The sequence below is a fragment of the Cucumis sativus genome, chromosome 3 (genome assembly GCF_000004075.3).
Source record: "Cucumis sativus cultivar 9930 chromosome 3, Cucumber_9930_V3, whole genome shotgun sequence".
Classification (NCBI taxonomy): domain Eukaryota; kingdom Viridiplantae; phylum Streptophyta; class Magnoliopsida; order Cucurbitales; family Cucurbitaceae; genus Cucumis; species Cucumis sativus.
Genome location: NC_026657.2, coordinates 13970448 through 13988273, shown reverse-complemented (window position 1 = coordinate 13988273; position 17826 = coordinate 13970448). Strand labels below are relative to the sequence as shown.

At 33.4% G+C, this 17826-nt stretch overlaps 2 protein-coding genes across 2 annotated transcripts; both read right to left on the bottom strand.

Moving 5' to 3' along the window:
* Positions 1–9: 9 nt before the first annotated feature.
* Positions 10–3174, bottom strand: LOC101221689 (D-3-phosphoglycerate dehydrogenase 1, chloroplastic). The gene is made up of 5 exons (XM_004140665.3): positions 2523–3174; positions 1659–2035; positions 1466–1576; positions 1290–1385; positions 10–859 (listed from the first exon to the last, which is right to left on the bottom strand). The coding sequence occupies exons 1-5, from the start codon at positions 3064–3066 to the stop codon at positions 188–190; spliced, it is 1800 nt and encodes a 599-aa protein (XP_004140713.1). The 5' UTR covers positions 3067–3174; the 3' UTR covers positions 10–187.
* An 8883-nt stretch (positions 3175–12057) lies between these two features.
* Positions 12058–16384, bottom strand: LOC101203801 (probable LRR receptor-like serine/threonine-protein kinase At4g37250). The gene is made up of 2 exons (XM_011652935.2): positions 14435–16384; positions 12058–12924 (listed from the first exon to the last, which is right to left on the bottom strand). The coding sequence occupies exons 1-2, from the start codon at positions 16098–16100 to the stop codon at positions 12287–12289; spliced, it is 2304 nt and encodes a 767-aa protein (XP_011651237.1). The 5' UTR covers positions 16101–16384; the 3' UTR covers positions 12058–12286.
* Positions 16385–17826: the final 1442 nt, after the last annotated feature.

Sequence of the window (17826 nt, the reverse complement as noted above, 5' to 3'; positions counted from 1 at the left end):
TCGAAAAAGTTGTGACAACAATCCAGCTTTATTTAAATAAAAATTGTCAAAATTGGGGCCAAACATGACATGTAGGAAGGAATGTACCCAAATCCCGAGAGGATGGTTCGCAACCAATAAGTTTTTTCTTTTTTTCTTGGGGAAAAAGGGAAGAGGGAAGGAAAGGGAGTCATGACCATAGTACATTCTACAACTTGAGGAAAACAAACTCTTCAATTGCTGGGACATCACCAATCCTCTTCAAGGATTCCTTGCTGGGCTGTTCATCAACACCAATGGCCATAACAGCTTGCTTCCGAGGCGCAATCCTTCCAACACTCATGAAACTAACATTAACATTTTCTTCGCCAAGAATGCTTCCAACCTTTCCAATCATACCTGGCTGGTCAACTTGCCTGCAGAGAATGATGCTGCCCTCCAGACTAACATCGACTTCAAAAGACCCGACCTTCGTGAGGTGAGGGACTCCATCTTTCACAAGTCCTTCCACCTTTATCTCTCCACTATCTGATATAGCACTGGCAAATTTGGATTCCACGTTGGCAATCTGGACCTGAATGTATTCTAATGGTTTCTCAGGCGAACCATCGATAATGACTCGCTCCTCGGTTATCCGTAGTCCTCTTTGTTTGGCAGTGAAGTCAGCATTAACCAAGTTCACGAAAACACTGGAAATAGGCTCAATGAGACCTTTTGTTATCATGGCACGAAGAAGCCTGGTGTCAAGATCATCAGGAGCTCTAGAGGAAGCATATGTTACTTTCACAGTTTTCACACCACTTCCTCCGGCTACCAATTGGACAGCCAATCTTCCCAATTTCTCAGCGAGTTCAACAAATGGTTTCAGCTCCGTTAACACCTATATGGGAGAATAAAAGTTTGTTAAAATTATTATGTACCAGAAACTTGAGAATTGAAAACAAAATGTACGATGAATAATGCAAGTCACAATCATCACTCAGCAGATCTTGATGATCAGTACGACAAACAAATCAAAGAAGAATAGAAAGGGAAAAAAAAAAAAGTAATCCATTTACAGAGAATCACTAGACTCACTACAATATCTTTGGAAGTAGGTTTTTAGTAGAAAATCATGCAAAAGAAGAAAAACTCAATTGTATAGCATAATGAATCAGAAAATCTAAAGATATCACCACTTGGGAAAACAAATAACGACGAATAGTAAAGTGGTAAAAAAATACAGAACTAGGTAGTATTTCTCTATTCAAGTGATCCCGAAAATACAAAACATAAGAGTGATAGAAGATTTCAAAACTGAGGGCTTCTACCTCTGCAGGAACCATCGGAGCATTGACGGCGGTAGCCGCAAGCTCCCCTTTCAAGGCTCCAACAACAGCTTCAGCTATTTCAACAGCCACTCCTTCCTATATAACAGATGCAAAGATAATTAAAAATCATAAAATGGAAATGACAAACTTTGAGTCCTTTGATTTAAAACACACACCTGAGCCTCCATTGTGCTAGCACCAAGATGAGGAGTTACGGTGACATTCTCGTGCTGAATCAACTTGCTATCCTTAGGAGGTGGTTCCACAGTGAAGACATCAAGGGCAGCCTGGAAAAGAAACGTGATACGACGCTTAAGTTTTATGATAATTAGGAAACTTCAACTTTAATGTAGCAGAAAGAAAAAGAACCTGAGCAACAATTCCAGCATCCAGCGCCCTTACAAGAGCTTCTTCATCAATTACTCCTCCGCGAGCAACATTCACAATCCTTACTCCTTTCTTCATCTTTGCAAAATTCTCATCATTAAGGATCTTTGACGTGGCTGGAGTTAAAGGCATATGTAAAGAGATGAAATCAGCCGTTGCAATGGCTTCTTCAAAGCCCACAAGCTCTACACCTATTGCACGAGCACGATCGGCTGGGGCATATGGGTCATGTGCGATTACATGCATGCCAAGTCCCTTTGCACGACGAGCAACTTCAGATCCGACTTTGCCGAATCCCATTACAGCCAGTGTTTTCCCCACAAGTGATACACCAACATATTTGTTGCGTTGCCACTTCCCTGCGGTGGAGGTGAAAATGTAAGCCTATAAGGAGTTCCTTTGAACAAACGCATATCTCGTATACAACATCACACCCAGTAAATCTGACGATCATATCGTCGACAGGCTCCCATAAGGGAAAGAGATCGTCGGATGCAGAGAGAAATTGTTTATTCCTTCGCTAATTACTTGAAATCATAAAGTTCAAACTAAACAAGCATGAGATAGGAAATTTTTAAATAAAACCTCCCGACATGATTCCACTTTTTAAAGCGCGCATCGATACTTAAAAAACAAAACGTATAAGGAATTGTTTTAGGGCACATTCGCTTTAAACATTAAAATAATTCTTCGGACAGATTTAAATGAAATGCTGCTTCGGTATTAAGATAAAAGGCCGAGATCTTTCCATGGTTTCGAGCAGATCCAAAGCAAACAACAAACTACACAACACAAAGATTCTACAAAAATGTTTGGGTCAAACAAAACAGAAAAAGAACAACGTACCAGCTTTAACAGATGCGTCGGCTTGGGCAACATTTCTAGCCATTGCAGTCAAAAGCGCAATTCCGTGCTCGGCGGCAGCTACGGTGTTAGCAGTGGGAGCATTCACCACTAAACAACCATGCTCAGTGGCGGCCGCCAGATCTACATTGTCAATGCCAACACCAGCTCTCCCAACGACCTTCAACCTTCCTCCAGATGATTCAAACACCTCACGGCTAACCTTAGTCCCACTACGCACAATAAGCGCATCACAGAGAGAGATCTTGGTACAAAGCTCCTCAGGGCTCAAATTATAGGAGCAATCAACATTAGCAAATTCCTTAAGCAAATCAAGACCCGCTTCCCCGAGCTTCTCCGCAACAAGAACCGTGGGTTTCGCATTTAGAGACGCAGAGACCAAAACCACAAACCGCGGGGCGGCAACACTCCGTGGACGAAGATTAACAGAAAAAGCGGAAGGAAGAGGAAGCTTAGAAGAGAGAGAAGAAAATAGGGAGTTCCTTAAGGAAGGTGTACGGAGGGTAGGGGAAGCGGAGGCAGCCATTTATGGTGGTCGGCGGTGGAGAAAGTGAAAGTACCGGGGAAGATCTAGGGTTTAATAGGAAAGTTGAGAGGTTTAAGTTTTGGTGATGAAAACAGAGTGTGACAGCAAAGCCAACGAAAGAGATATGTAAGTTGGGGATGACGTGAAATACACGCGCTTATGATGAGAGTGTAATAATATATAAATATATTTTTTTTTCTTTTTTTTTCTTTTTGCTTTATTGTAATTGCCTTAAATTGCAAGCAAGTTGGATTAGTTAACGCTAAATCACTCTTAATTATATAATTAAAATGAACGGTGAGCAAATTGTTGGATTTACATGAAAGTAGGATAAATTGCTTAGTTAATTACCATTCATTATTCAATGAGATCCAATTTTTTGGTTTCTTTACAAACACAAGTAAATATTTGGTATTAACGTTCTTAATCAATAGATCCTAGTATTTATTAATTCAACATAATTGTAATCTAGTAATCACGTTATTTTGTCTATGTTCATTCATTAATCTTTAAATATATTTTATATTTTAAATAAAATTTTGGACTTAAAAAGACAATTTTGAGAATCAATCCCCACTCATCTCACCAAATAAATGGTCTAAATCCAACAAATATTTGGTGGTTGTTAAGAAAGAAAACTATTAGGATGCTCTCAATTTAGGTAAGTAGTCATTATTGTTTGAACCATGTTTGATTGGTAATTTTTCTTTTAGGAAAATAACAATACATTTGTCTATTTTAGTCTTCTAATGTTTGCCCTTCATATATTTTTTTTTTTTATAATTCAAATATTTTATATGGGACTTCACAAGTGTTTTGCAATCTAAAAACAAAAATTTTAAAATAAAGTATTTCATCAAAATTAGAGTTTAATATACTTATGGCCTATTTGGATGTGATAATAAAGTCGATAAAATTACTTTCCTTATTTCAAAATTAGTATAAAACTTGTTTTTGAATATTAAATTAATTTTGAGTGGTTATAAAATTGTTTTAGAAATGAAAAAAGGTTAGATTTTGATAATTTTAAATTCTACTTGAGTTATCCTAGGGTGAGTAATCTGGTCTGGACACTGACGACATCAAAAATAAAAAATTATATCCAAACATATACTTAATAAAGTTAAGTGCTAATTTTTTTAGTATAGCTATCGCTTACCTATGATGAATTTTAATTATTGATCAATTTATCTGACCTATTTAATATTATAAATTTTATAGGATTATTATTTTATGATGACACGTCATTTATAATATTTTATATCAAACACCTTTTAAAATGAGACGTGTATTAATTACTTATAAACTTTATGCGATTTTACATTTTCAAATTTCTAATTAATAATTTAAATCCTCTAAAAACATTTAACAAAGCTAATATTGATTTTGAGTTAGAAAATTTGAAAATGTAAAATCTTTTGTTGAATAAAATATGGATTGCAATTTTTAAAATAGGTTTCGAACTAGAAGCTTGAGTATAGGGCGATTTTTGGAGGTTCATAACCTGCATACTATTTTTTTCTTTTAAACTTTTCTATTCTGGATCGATTTTGGTTTGAATAAAATATATTACAATTTTTATTTATATTTTAAGTTTTTTTCAGAATTTTTTAACATTGTTGGATAATTCCTCTTACATTTGCTTCAAAGTTGGAGGAGCATAAAAAACAAATTCTTCATATTTCATTATTACCATAAAACAAATTGCTATTTTATGGTTATTTTTAGAGAATGATATGAGAATAGGCCAATAGATGCACCTCCAACCACTTAGTAACTCCATGTGTATCCTCATCCTATCCCACAATAATTTATTATTATTATTAATTATTATTATTACTTGTTATTTTTTGTTTACTTTTTCTTTAACTTTTTATTTCACCCTTATACTCAATAAATACTTTTCCAAATTCTTTAACCATCATAGAATGTATGTGTTGAATGTTCACAAAAAAAAAAAATGTTGTTATTAGGGTTTATTTACATGTCCACAAATAATAGATATTGAAATTGGTTTGTTGGAGTTCTTGGTGCGAAGTTGGTTGTCAAAGTTGTTTTTATCTAAGATGGTTATACGAATGTGGTCGTTATAGTTGTGCTTGAAGATGTGATGCTAGAGCCCCTAATTGGTCGTTGGAGTTAATTAGGTGAAGGTGGTCATCTGAGTTGGTTGTTGAAGTCTCGAAATTGGTCATTGAAGTTGGTTCCGTGATGGTAGTCATTAAAGTAGTCATCAGAATACCTAATTGTCGAAGATTAAAATTGGTCACCAGAGTTGTTGTCAGAAGTGGTTATCAAAGCCTAAAGTTGAACATGTGAAAGTGGTAATCAAAGTTGGATTTCAAAGTGTGGCAACGATAGTTACCAACGATTGCTAATGATAGGGCATTAAAATAAATGAAAAATTGAAGTAAGGTGATAAAATATACAAATTCAACGTCATCAACATTTAAAGTTGATGGACCAAACAATATAACAACTCAACTTAGGTTGGAGAGCCAAATACTTTATATCATTTAAATATACCATAAATCAATAATAATAATAAAAAAAGTCAATCTTATATATACATATGAATTTAGAAAAGGTAAAAATAAATAAATAAAAATCAATCCTATTATTGGTATTTATTTTATTAATTTACTAATTAGAAAGCATGTAAGTAACCAAAGCATGTATTAATTAACCTTCCATATGAAAATAATAATAATAACGTAAAAGAAAAGGTATATATGCCGCTGCTGCCACTGCCAATACATCATCGTTAAATCCTTAACGGTAAAGTGATGTCATACTATCTTCGAGGAATCTTTTCTTTTTTAAAAATAAAAAATAAATTCTCGATCATTTGACTAAAATTTCTTTAATAATACAAAATTTACTTTTAGAAAAAAAAGAAAAATCTTTAACGTTGGCTAAATTATATGTTTATGAAAAATTCAACTTTAAATACACTTAACTTTGCACTTTGAAAAATTAAATGTACTCCAACTTTGAAAATGGTTCAAAATACTCTTAAATTTAGACTCTGATTATAAAATAACATCATAGTTTGTTTGAATTTTTCCTTAATTTAGGTATGATTAACACAAATCTAACATTAAATCTTGTACATTAACGTTATAGCTCTATGTAAGATAATTTAAACTTCTTGCCTTTATTTATTCTACCATTATCTCTAATTTTGGCAAAATATTCTCAATTTTATTGTACTTATCTCTATCCAAAATTTAGCATCCACACACTTTGTTTTGGATGGAATTGTTAGCATTTTTTTTTTTTTGTTTTAAAATAGGAAAACATTCTTTAAATTTCAAATGTTCCATTAATACCTAAAATGTAAAGCCATCACTCATAAATATACCAAAATAAGTTTAATAAAAAGGTTATTTATATAGTTGAATGTTTCCAACCACATTAAATTTGATATGTTATCTAAAACCAAAATTATAAAAATATCAAATTGATTTGTTAAAATTAGGCTCATATACATTTATGATTTGGCAAAATTACAAAATCTCTTAGTTCACCTTAACTGAAATGTTCAGATGACCAAAATGTCCTTCACACTTTAAAGTGTGTGATTGTATTAATTATTGACGAATTACTATTCGATTGGCATATGATTACTATATATTTGCAATAATACATTTGATTGTTGTTTGATAGTTGTCTATGTTGAGATTTATATCATAAAACTCGTAAATATAAAACATTGATTGTTGTTAATATAGTGTTGTTATTGTAATAATTGTTATTAATTATATTATTAGTTTTGTCTTAATATGTTTAATGAGTATTGAACAGTATGTAGAAACATGTAAGGATCAATGTTTAAGATCAACTTAAATGGTCTATAGTATAGGGATAAGATTGGGTACTTTATTCTTGTAATACTATGGATACGACTCACTATTTGATACAAAAGCAATGATCCAACGCGTTTGTGTAGTTGACATACAAGTGAAGGTATCCTATGCAATGAGTTTGCATAAGACCGAACCGTGAAATAGTAACTACGAGATGTAACTCTGTTAACTAGTTATGTTTTTCTTTCATTAAGATGACCTAAGTGACTTAGTCTTAATCTTGAGTGTATTATAAACTCTTGTTTGCGAGGGATTGTCATTTGATTTAATCATATTAAGACTAAGTTACCTAGGTCATCTTAATGAAAATCTTCTTTTAGTTTCAAGCAAATAGACCCAAACCCAAGCCACCAAGCAAATGGTCGGCCCAAGCCCGATAAGCAAATGGCCATAAGCCCACTTAAACGCCATTAGAGGTATTGTCATTCACTTGTGGGGATCATGGGTTGAAGAAAGAATTGAAACTCTAAACAATTGAAGATTCGAACTTTCAAAGCTCTTAAGACGTGAAAGTTCTTATCAACTTTTGTTTAAAAACATATTTTCTCAAATTTTGGTTTTGAGTGTTTTCTTTGAAATGAATTATTTTTCAATCTCATTTTTCAAAAATACATTTTAAAAGGTCGTCAAACACCTCAATTTTTTTTAGAATGATTTTTTTCTATATTTAAACCCTTTAAAAATTATCCAAACACACCTTAAATTTTAAAACAAAAATTATATTAAATAAAGGTAAACTATTTAAAAATTTAGTATGACAAGTTATAAACTAATTTCTCTTCTTTTAGCTGAAATATGTATTTGTGTGAAATGTATAAATTATATAATATTATATATACTTTTAATATAAAATATGTTTTAATAAGAGTTTGTTGTCACCAAATATTCATTAGATAATTACAAAGTATACATAAAACACACTTTAAATTATAATCTAATTTATAAATTTGTTATCATAAAACATGAAATATAAGTTTATTTTTATTTTTATTGAATCCATTACTTTCAAATTTATGGTTTTAGCTTCCCTACCAAACTGTGTCTTCAAACCTAAACCCTAATTCTTAGAAACTACCATTTCATCTACAAACTTTACAAATTTATGTTTTTTGATAAATAAAAATATGTAATCCACAATGAAAAAATAAATATTAAAAATTTTAGAAATCAAAATGAAAAGAAATTAAGGTTTCGCATGAAGTTTACAAAAAACGTGTTTAAGTTGTGTTTGTGTTGATTTGATGTGATGTGATTCAATCTCTAGTACTTGATCCTTTAATTTTTTCTTGATTGATAGCGAAACAGAGTGCTTGATAATCAATTTGAACATAACACTTCTTTATTTTCTACTTTTTATGGTTTGTAAGTTTCTTTCTAATTGTTGACAATCAACATTGCTTTGAAATTTATAAAATTAACAGTTGTGCATTCCTTAAGATTTTGTTTGGTTATTTGGGTATTTGTGGTTTGGTTGTAGTTCTTTTTATCATTGTCTATACCAAAATAGATAGAGATAAAACTCATTATATAACTGTCTATCTAAGATAGACTTCAATAAATGTGTACCTGATGGTTTGGTTGTTGTTTTTGGTTTGTTGTTTTTGGTTAATTCTGCTAACAAACATAGAGCTATATCATTGTCTATCTGGGATAGAGTGTGATAATACTTGATATAAACTGTCGAAGCATCAAATTATTAATTAAATTGTATTTGATAAATTTGATGTAATTTTAGTATTTTTTTTTCAATTTCATCATTTTTAATTACATCTAAGTATGATTAGTTTAGTCGTTTTATGATGCATTAGGATTTTTATTGGGAGGCTATTTAAGCCTTGCTATTAGGTTGTTTTTAGAAAAACGTTTGACAACTGAACTTTAGGGCTTTTCTATCAAGAGAAATTCTCTGGTATATGACAGTCTCATCGCCATCATTTTGCAATTATTGATTCAGGAATGAATGACAAGAAAATTCAGATAAGTTTGATCACCTTGCATGTTGCTTGTGGAGTGTTCAAACTTGGAGTGAGAAACTAGTTCTCCTTATCTCTTTTGGTATTTGATTAAAGGGTAATCCAAATCTAAGTCATGCCATTGGATTATATTGTTGTCCAATTGATTTTGAGAGTTTTAGAATTTGGTATAAGTGTTCACCAATTAGGTTCTTAATTATTATATCTTAGGATTTTTCATATCAGTAGAACTCTACCGGTATCTAAGATAGACAAAGATAGAGCACTATCAGACTACTTGAGATGGACAGTGATAATCCTCATTGATATATGATTGTCACTATCCATCTCAAATAGACAATGATAGTGCTCTATCTTTGAGATAGAAAGGGATAAAACACTATCATTCTCTATCTGTGATAGATAGTGTCACATCCCAATCCGCAAGATAACCAAAACACAGGAAGTAGAGCGGATAGGATGCAAATTAGCTTAAACTTTGCAACTAGTCACTACAAGAAATTGGGAGTTTCCCGACGCAGAAAAACTCATCGGAAAACATGACGTCAGTAGAAGTCAGTGTTTTCCGACGCAGACACATTAGCGTCGAAACTGGCTGTAATGGGTTTAGGGTTCCTCTGACGCAGTGCGAGGTACGTCAGAAGATGTTTAGGAATTTCCGACGCATATTTATGCGTTGAGAAAGGCTTTTCTGACGCATTTCATATATCTCCCGATGATTTTATGCGTCGGGAGAGCCCCCCTTTTTTGTAGTGAGTCTTATCACTAAGCTTATTCTGAACTCCTTCTAAACTATCAACAAAACTCAAAACGCAACGGTGGTCAACCTTAAACGCCAAGTAGAATAAATACATAACCAAAATGTATACTTTATTAATAACAGGTGTTTGGTAAGATTAAACAATTACAACGTTTTGACCAAATAAATTACATTTATCCAAAACTCCTTAACGCCTGGTAGCTTTCTCAATTCGTCGAACGTCTGTCAACCCTCTTCTCTACTTGGCCTAAACGCCTGTTTCTAGAGGATGATATTTTTAAAACGTAAGTCTAAAAGACTTAGTGAGGTTTTATGAAATCCTTTTCCAAATGCCCTTTTGATAAGTCATTTTCGTTAGATCATAAATTCCAACACAAATCAATTTATCGCCAAACACTTTAATTATTTCGCAAAACATGTCAAAACACATGCATTCATTCTTACAATATAATTAAATCAACTTGCAAATCTTATTAATATATAATTTGTATAAACATTAGTTAGTTGTTCTTTTCACCAAGATCCTAAATCATTCTCTACGTTTGGTCTCATTACCTCGCGTTTTGACTACTATATCAACATCATCCGAGAACATACAGATTCATCCTTGTTATACTCAGGCCGTTAAGCTTTATACGCTCATTTCAACGCATAAGTCAGCTTCTTATCACCATGTAGTCTCGTACGCCCCATGGTGGCATTGACTCTTTATGTGCACATAAAAGTTAACATCATCTCAAAGAAACAACTAATGGTTTGAAAACCATTTAATAATATTGAAATCATAATCATCTAATCAAGCTGGAAAACATATAAATTTTTCATATAAATCTCTTTTGAAACACTTTTCGTTTGAATTCTTATTTCAAATTAGTAAAGAGAAATCATAATAAAGTCTTTAACATAAATTCATTTCAGAGAAAACACTCATAAAACTTTGAAAGAAAAGCACTCACACCACTTCACCAAAGATCCTTCTATTCCTTCTCTTTTCATATAGCCTCATAGAACAAACTACTTGGTTTTTCCTCTTCTTGCCAAAACAAATCAGCAACATTTCAGTTCTTTTTTTTTTTAATAAAATCTTTTTTGTGCTTACTTAATGACCTAGTCCTGGTATTTATAGAGTCTTTAAACTAACTTAGTCATGCATAAACTTTTCTCAGTTCGCTAGCTTCTGCTTAAAACCCACTTCAAACGATGTAGTAACTTATGGTGTCGACATTACCTTTTCAAAATCAATCAAATCGTCGAACTTTTGGCGACGTCAACAACTACAACGTCGGGAAAAGGGTTTGTCAAATGCAAAGGTTAGACCTTTGTTGATGTGGTCAACGTGTCATTGTAGATAAACCAATGATGATGCAGCTTCAGTAGACGTTGCGAGAGTTCTCCTATATATTTTATTAAGAATTTTAGGGCTTCGCTGACATCGTGCGTTGCGACGTTGCCGTGGGGAACTAGCGACACAACGTCGTGGGAAACTAAATAATATTTTTAAAATAAAAAGCTTTCCACGACGTCGTGATACGTTGTGTCGCTATTTTCCCCTCTTTCGAGACATCGCCTCCTGACGTCGACATTGATAAGACCAATGTCGACACCGTACTCACTGCGTCGACAAAAACCGGTTCTTATGACGTTTGTTATTTTGATGTCATTTTTTGCGTCGGCAAACTCTGATTTCTTGTAGTGTATGTCTTGTTTATTTAATATAGACAAAGATAGAGTTTTATTTTCGTCTATCACAAAATAGGGAGTTGAACAAAGATAGGAGTGATAAATAGATATATATCTCTTTATTTTGTGATGGACTTCTCTCTTCCCTAAGCACCAACTAGGTAAAATCTCTAAGAGCCTAGGAAGATTGGTTTATGATAGACAAATATAGAAATCTATCTTTATCCATCTCTGGGGAGAAGAAAAGAATGTATTATTACTGAAAAGTCACGTGAATAGTCGAAGTTGCCAAAAAATGATGTGGAGAAGAAGAAGAATGTATCTTTGCGGAAAAATCATGTGAATCATCATAATTCCATTGTTGAAAAATCATGTGAATCGTTGGATGCCTTCAATCACAAAAAAATCACCTCTATCGAAGATGAAAAAGAAGCAGCCCGATGATGGGATAGATTGAGATTGCTTAATGAAGAAGGTCGAACGAAGTGTTCCTTTTGCCTTTAAGACTTGTAATTTTGATCAATTACAATGGATGAAGTAAGGGTGGGAAATTGGAATGAGCTTTTTGAGTGGTTTTTTTTTCTTCTTTTGCAAAATTTTTTACTTTTAACTATTTTGATTTTCTTCTATATATATTTTAAAAAAGACCTCGTTTGCCATTGTATTTAATAAATTAATTTAAGTGATAAAAATGTTTTGCCAAATCTGATTATAAAAAGATTTAAAAAAGGTCCAATATACACAACACACGTGCACATTATTTTATGTGCTAAATTCTTCAAAAATCAATATTGATTTTGATCCACAAAAAACTCTCACACACTTTACATCAATACCTAAATCCTTCCATCCTAACCATATAAAAAAGAAAAAAAAAAAGATAATTAGAGAAAGAAATACAAAAAAAAAAAAAAAAAACTCCATAATTATGAAACGAATTAGGTGATAGAAGAAGCAATTTTGTCAAGAACTTGGAGAGCCTCTTTCATGGTGGGTCTCTTTTGAGGCACCAAATTAACACAACTAAACCCTAATCTAAATATCCCCATTACCGCTTCTTCTTTCCCTTCCACTTCCCCTCTGATCGCCAAATCCACCATCTTCTTAATCCTCCCTTCCTCTTCACCACTCCCAAATTCTCTCTCCGTCCCAATCTTCCCACTCACAAGCTCCACTAGAATCACTCCGAACGAGTACACGTCCCATTTAGGACTCGATTTCACATTCTTCAGCGATTCCGGCGCCTGGTACGCTGATCCCAGGCTCACCGACGGGCTTCCAACGCCGCTCCCGTCTTGGTTCTCGCGATTCGGGGTGGATCTGTGGCTGCCCAAGTTCCGTGCAGAACTGGAGGCGATTGCGATCTTGGACCTTCCGGAGAGGAGCTTGTCAAGGCCGAGATCGGCGATTAAGGGCTCCATTTCGGCGTTTAAGAGGATGTTGGAAGGCTTGAGGTTGCCATGGACGTGCTTCTTGTCGTGGATGAAGGCAAGTCCTCGGGCTATTCCTCTGGCAATTTTTAATCGGACTTCAAACGATAGGTGGCTCTGGGAAGAAGACGATGAACTCGGTTTTCCTAAAAACAAAAAGTGAATGAGACTCTTTCTTTTGTTGATGTGACAAAATCTCATAGCTCATGGTGACATTTAAAATAAGACTTTTGTTGTTTCAATGTGGTTTTTGACGTAGAAATCAGTGAACATTTACTCAATATTTAAATAAGCACAATATGCCTCTCTCTTATCATAACTATAACTCAACAATAATAAATCTATAAACAAAGAATGAATTAGGCATATATGCATATATTGTTTGTTGTTGTTGAAGACTAAAAGGTTAAAAAATCCAAATATGTACTCGTAATATCAAAAGAAAGAGAGGATATTATTTACTATTATTGAAGAGATCATGTGATTGAAGTTTGGACCTACCTATTGGGGTTGTTAATGATCATGATTGAAATCATAAAAAAGAAAAAAAAATCAGAACTATCTCAAATATAAATGATGGGATAAAATTCTGTGAGATTTAATAAAAAAGAATGAGAGATTCCAAGGTTGGTATGAGTAATTAAATCATACAAAAACCAAAGTTGTCACGGGTTAAATTTCTAAATTACTACAAAAAAATATATATATAAAAAACAAGATTTAGTCAAAGAGAGAGGTGCTCTAATTAATTAACCCTAATCCTACAATATAATCATCCACTTTTTGCTTTTACTTTTTCTTTCTTTCTTTCTTTCTTTTTGGATTTATTTACATTTTATCATATGCTAGAAAATTTGCATACACAAGTTATTAAACTTTTCTTTTTGTTTGTTGATTATTTCTATAGAAATCAATTTAAACTCTAATTGAAATCAACACTTTGACTAGTTACCTATGAAACAAAATGCCTAGGTGGTTGTTGAAAAAAATATAATATAATGTTGCAGAATTTAAGAATCCAAAGTAGATTTAAACCTAAAATCTAATATGAAAATCCCACTTGTTAGAAACAAGATTAACAACCAAAGTTTGAAACAGTGTGTTATTTAGACAATAGTCAAATTTTTTAGTTGACTTATTTTTAAAAATGGTTTGGTAATCTATGAATTCTAAGAATGGTAAATGAGTTCAATGAATAAATGAAATTAATATTAATAATTTTCATAGCAATAATAATATCAACAACATACATATTAACATTATTTACAAAATATTGTGAAAATTTATGAAAAAAATTCATGGTATTTTAAGTTTTTTTTTTGGTTATATTTTATAAGTAAAATTTCTCTATTATTATTTTGAATAAAGTAGAGCAACAAATCAAAATCTGAGGAAACGTTTAAAATTAGTATAGCCTAAGAAGAAGCCAACATCCTTCACATTTAAAAAAAATGAAAGTTGATGTATTAATTTGGACTAAGAAGTCAAAAGATGGAATTGATGGGTTTCTTTTCCAATCAAATTTGGAGCCAATTTGAGAGTTAAGAAGAAGAAAAACAATAAATATAGAGATGATAAAAAGAGGGAAAGATTGATGAAGAGTGAGGGATCTTAGAGAAAATAGTGAGTGAAAGGTAAAATAAGCAGAATACTTACTGTGAAGGGAAGTTGAAAGGCAGCCATTTGAGACATAATCATAGATGATGAGCTTCTCATCTTCTCCCCAAAACAACCCTCGAATTTTCACCAAATTTTGATGTCGAATCTTAGCAATCCCTCTCACTTGGCTCTCAAAATCCCTCAATCTCTCCACGCTCACGTCGCCGATTCTTCTCACCGCCAACGCCGTCCCGTCCTCCAGCACCGCCTTGTACACGATGCTCCCCCCGCTTGCTCCAACTATATACGCCGATGCCTTTAACAGAGTTTCCAATTCCAGCTCTGTTTCTCCGTCCACTGTCACTAGTACTCCGTTCTTCTTATTGTCTCTATTCTCTCTGTCCTGGGTCATTCCGGGTTTCTCTCTCTGTTCTTCGCCGTCTGAAGAACTCGTCGCCTCTGATGTCTCTTCTCCTTTGTTGGCTAAACAAAACAACACTGATGATGAGGGTTTTTTCTGATTAGTTTGAGGGTTTTTTTCTGAGTCAATCGGCCGTTTCTTGTCGGTGGATTTTGCGGTTTTGAAACTGGGGGTTTTATGTTTCCGGTAATGGTAGATGTAGAGAATCACTGCGGCGAGAATGGCGATCCCGGCGAGGTCTCCGACGGTTATTGCAACTATTGTGATGGGTTTCATGGTGTTTTGTGGCTGAGAAGTTTGTGTATCGTTTGGACCTCTGGGGGACTGTGTTGCCGGAACAGAGCCTATTGTTTTGGGTATGGCGGCGATGGCTGGAGAAGAAGATGAAGTTTCAGAAACATTGGGGGGAGTTGTGAGTGAAGAAGGAATTGAACAGAGATGTTTCAATGGCTTCCCACAGAGATCTTCATTTCCGGCGAACACCTCTGCTTTCTGGCTGAGCAGAGCAATCGACTGAGGAATCGCTCCGGTGAGATTATTAAAAGAAAGATCCATAGTCACATTCACTGGAATCCTCTTAGCGAATTCCAACGGAATAGAACTTGAAATTTTATTGTAAGAGAAGTTCAAATACCGGAGTTTCTCCCCACCAAAATACGCCGGCAGAGACCCATTAAACAGATTCGAAGACAGATCCAAAACCTCAACGGAACTAAAGTTCCTCGGAATCTCTCCGGTAAAGTAATTACTCCTCAGAGAAACGACAGTAAGATTCTTCAGAGCAGTAAGATTTTGTGGCACTTTCCCAGCCAACGCATTATCAGAGAGATTCAAAACCTGAAGACTCTTCAAACCCCCAATGTCGATCGGCAACTCGCCGGAAATAACATTGTTGGAAAGAGAAAGAATCCGAAGCTCTGAAGCATTAAAAATAGTAAAGGGAAGAGACCCATTAAAGAAATTACCAGAAAGATCAAGAAGACGAAGGTGTTCGATCCTTCCAAGCTCATCAGGAATGGAACCCAGAAGTTGACTGTTGGGGAGGGAGAGAGCAGTGACTCTGAGGAAATCTGACCATCCGCCGCCATAGCCTCGAAGGTCGGTGCAGGTAACTCCAAGCCAGGAACAAGGGGTATCGTCATAGACATTCCAATTAGCGAAAACAGACAAGGGATCGCCGAGAATGGAGCGTTTGAGAGAAATCAAGAGAGTGGCATCGGTGTTGAGAGCAAAAGAAGGGAAAAAGAAAGTGAAAGTGGAAAAGAGAGCAAGAAAGAGGCATGGTTTGTTGGTGTGAATCATGATTTTTTGGGTACTAAAACAAAGCCATGTTGAAAGAAAGGAAGGAGGAGGAGGAGGAAAGAGACCCACTGAAGTTAACAAAGCGAGAGAGATAATGGAGGAATCTTGAAACAGAAAAGTGTGAGCGAAATGAACAGTGGTTGAGATGAGTAATTTGAAGAACAAGAGAGAGAGTGAGAGAATCTCGTGGGTGAAAAAGCCAAAAAGGACATGAGAAATGAAATTGTAAGGTTGCTGCCTGCTTTGCTTCAATTTTAATGCCTTTTTTCTTTCTTCTTCTCCACCAATGCCCACAGGCTTCTCTCGAGAGCTCAAATCATAGACCCATCAACTTCTTATTAATAACTATGTTAAATTATAATATCAAATATATTAAACAAACTACAAAAATATCACATCTAAAATTTAATGATTTTAGTTACAATTATACCTTATAACTAACTATCAATAGCTAACAATTGATGATAAAAATTTAACCCTCAAACATTATATTGCAGTAATAATGTTGAACACAATTATGAAAAAGTTAAAAAGAGCAATACAACAATTGTATATGAGTGTTATTTTAAAACAAAATGACAAAGCATATGGGTATAACATCATTAATAAATTTTAAACTATTAAAACTAAACCATGCATAAGTGATTAAAGGTGGTAAAGTAAATTCTTACATATATATATATATAAAGATAACTCAGTAAACTAATGAGAAAATTTACAACTTTAACTATGACATATATAACTAAAGAATTTGAAAGGTTGTTTCCAAACATAATCATCATATGAAATGTACTTTTGGAAATAGAAAAAGAAAAGAATACTATAGTTATAATATACTATAAAAAAGAAAAAAGAAAAATTGGAATGCAATCTTTGACTACACAAGTTGTATTTTGTAAACACAGCAGGTCTTTTAATTAATCGTTGGTACTATCATTTTCATGAAATGATAAACTGGATAGGGTTCAAAAATGAACTGTCACCCACATTTTATTGTTATTATTATTGCTGTTGTTCTTCTTATTTTTACCTAAGCAACACCCAACAAATAGATATTAAATCCCACCCAAAGTAAAAACCTTCTTAAGTCTTAACCATGAACCCTACTCAAAAATAATATAGCACACTTTTACCCTTTTCTTTTTCTTACAAAATTGCAATTTATCTATCTTACTAAACTTTTGTTGACTTATATACAGTATACCCATATTTAGTTTTAGTTTAAAAGAAGAATGAGAGCCTAATAATAGATGAAATATCTACCATTTCTTTTCTCAAAGTTGAGGGGGGAAGAAAACCCTTTTTAAATGCAATGAAATTGTACTAGTTGATGTGTCTCACTAGGATTGATATTGTTATAATTATTTGTTTAATTTGTGTGAATTCATGAATGCATGATAAGTTATGGGCAATTCTCATAGATGTAAGAAATGGAACAGAGACTCCATAGGGAGATGGGAAGTTTATTATTATTATACAATTTTAGGGTATGAAATATATATATATATATATATTATATATAAAACAATATTATATGTAAACAAACATGAAGGCCTCAAAAGAAATAAAGGGAACGTAAAAATAAAAAAAGTATATATAGTGAGAGTTTCAAGACACACTTGATCACACCCACAACACAATGTCCAAATTTTGATGCCTTTTTTGGTACACTTTCAAAGATATTCAGACAAAATCTTTTTCTTACTAAAACAATCTTATATATATT

Coding starts and splice junctions, on each gene's coding strand:
- LOC101221689 (XM_004140665.3), bottom strand. CDS start 3,066: ATGGCTGCCTCCGCTTCCCCTACCCTCCGTACACCTTCCTTAAGGAAC. Junction 2,036..2,522: donor CGACGCATCTGTTAAAGCTG/GTACGTTGTTCT, acceptor CCTCCACCGCAG/GGAAGTGGCAACGCAACAAA. Junction 1,577..1,658: donor ATGCTGGAATTGTTGCTCAG/GTTCTTTTTCTT, acceptor TTTCTTTTCCAG/GCTGCCCTTGATGTCTTCAC.
- LOC101203801 (XM_011652935.2), bottom strand. CDS start 16,100: ATGATTCACACCAACAAACCATGCCTCTTTCTTGCTCTCTTTTCCACT. Junction 12,925..14,434: donor CCTTTCAACTTCCCTTCACA/GTAAGTATTCTG, acceptor TTTTGTTTTTAG/GAAAACCGAGTTCATCGTCT.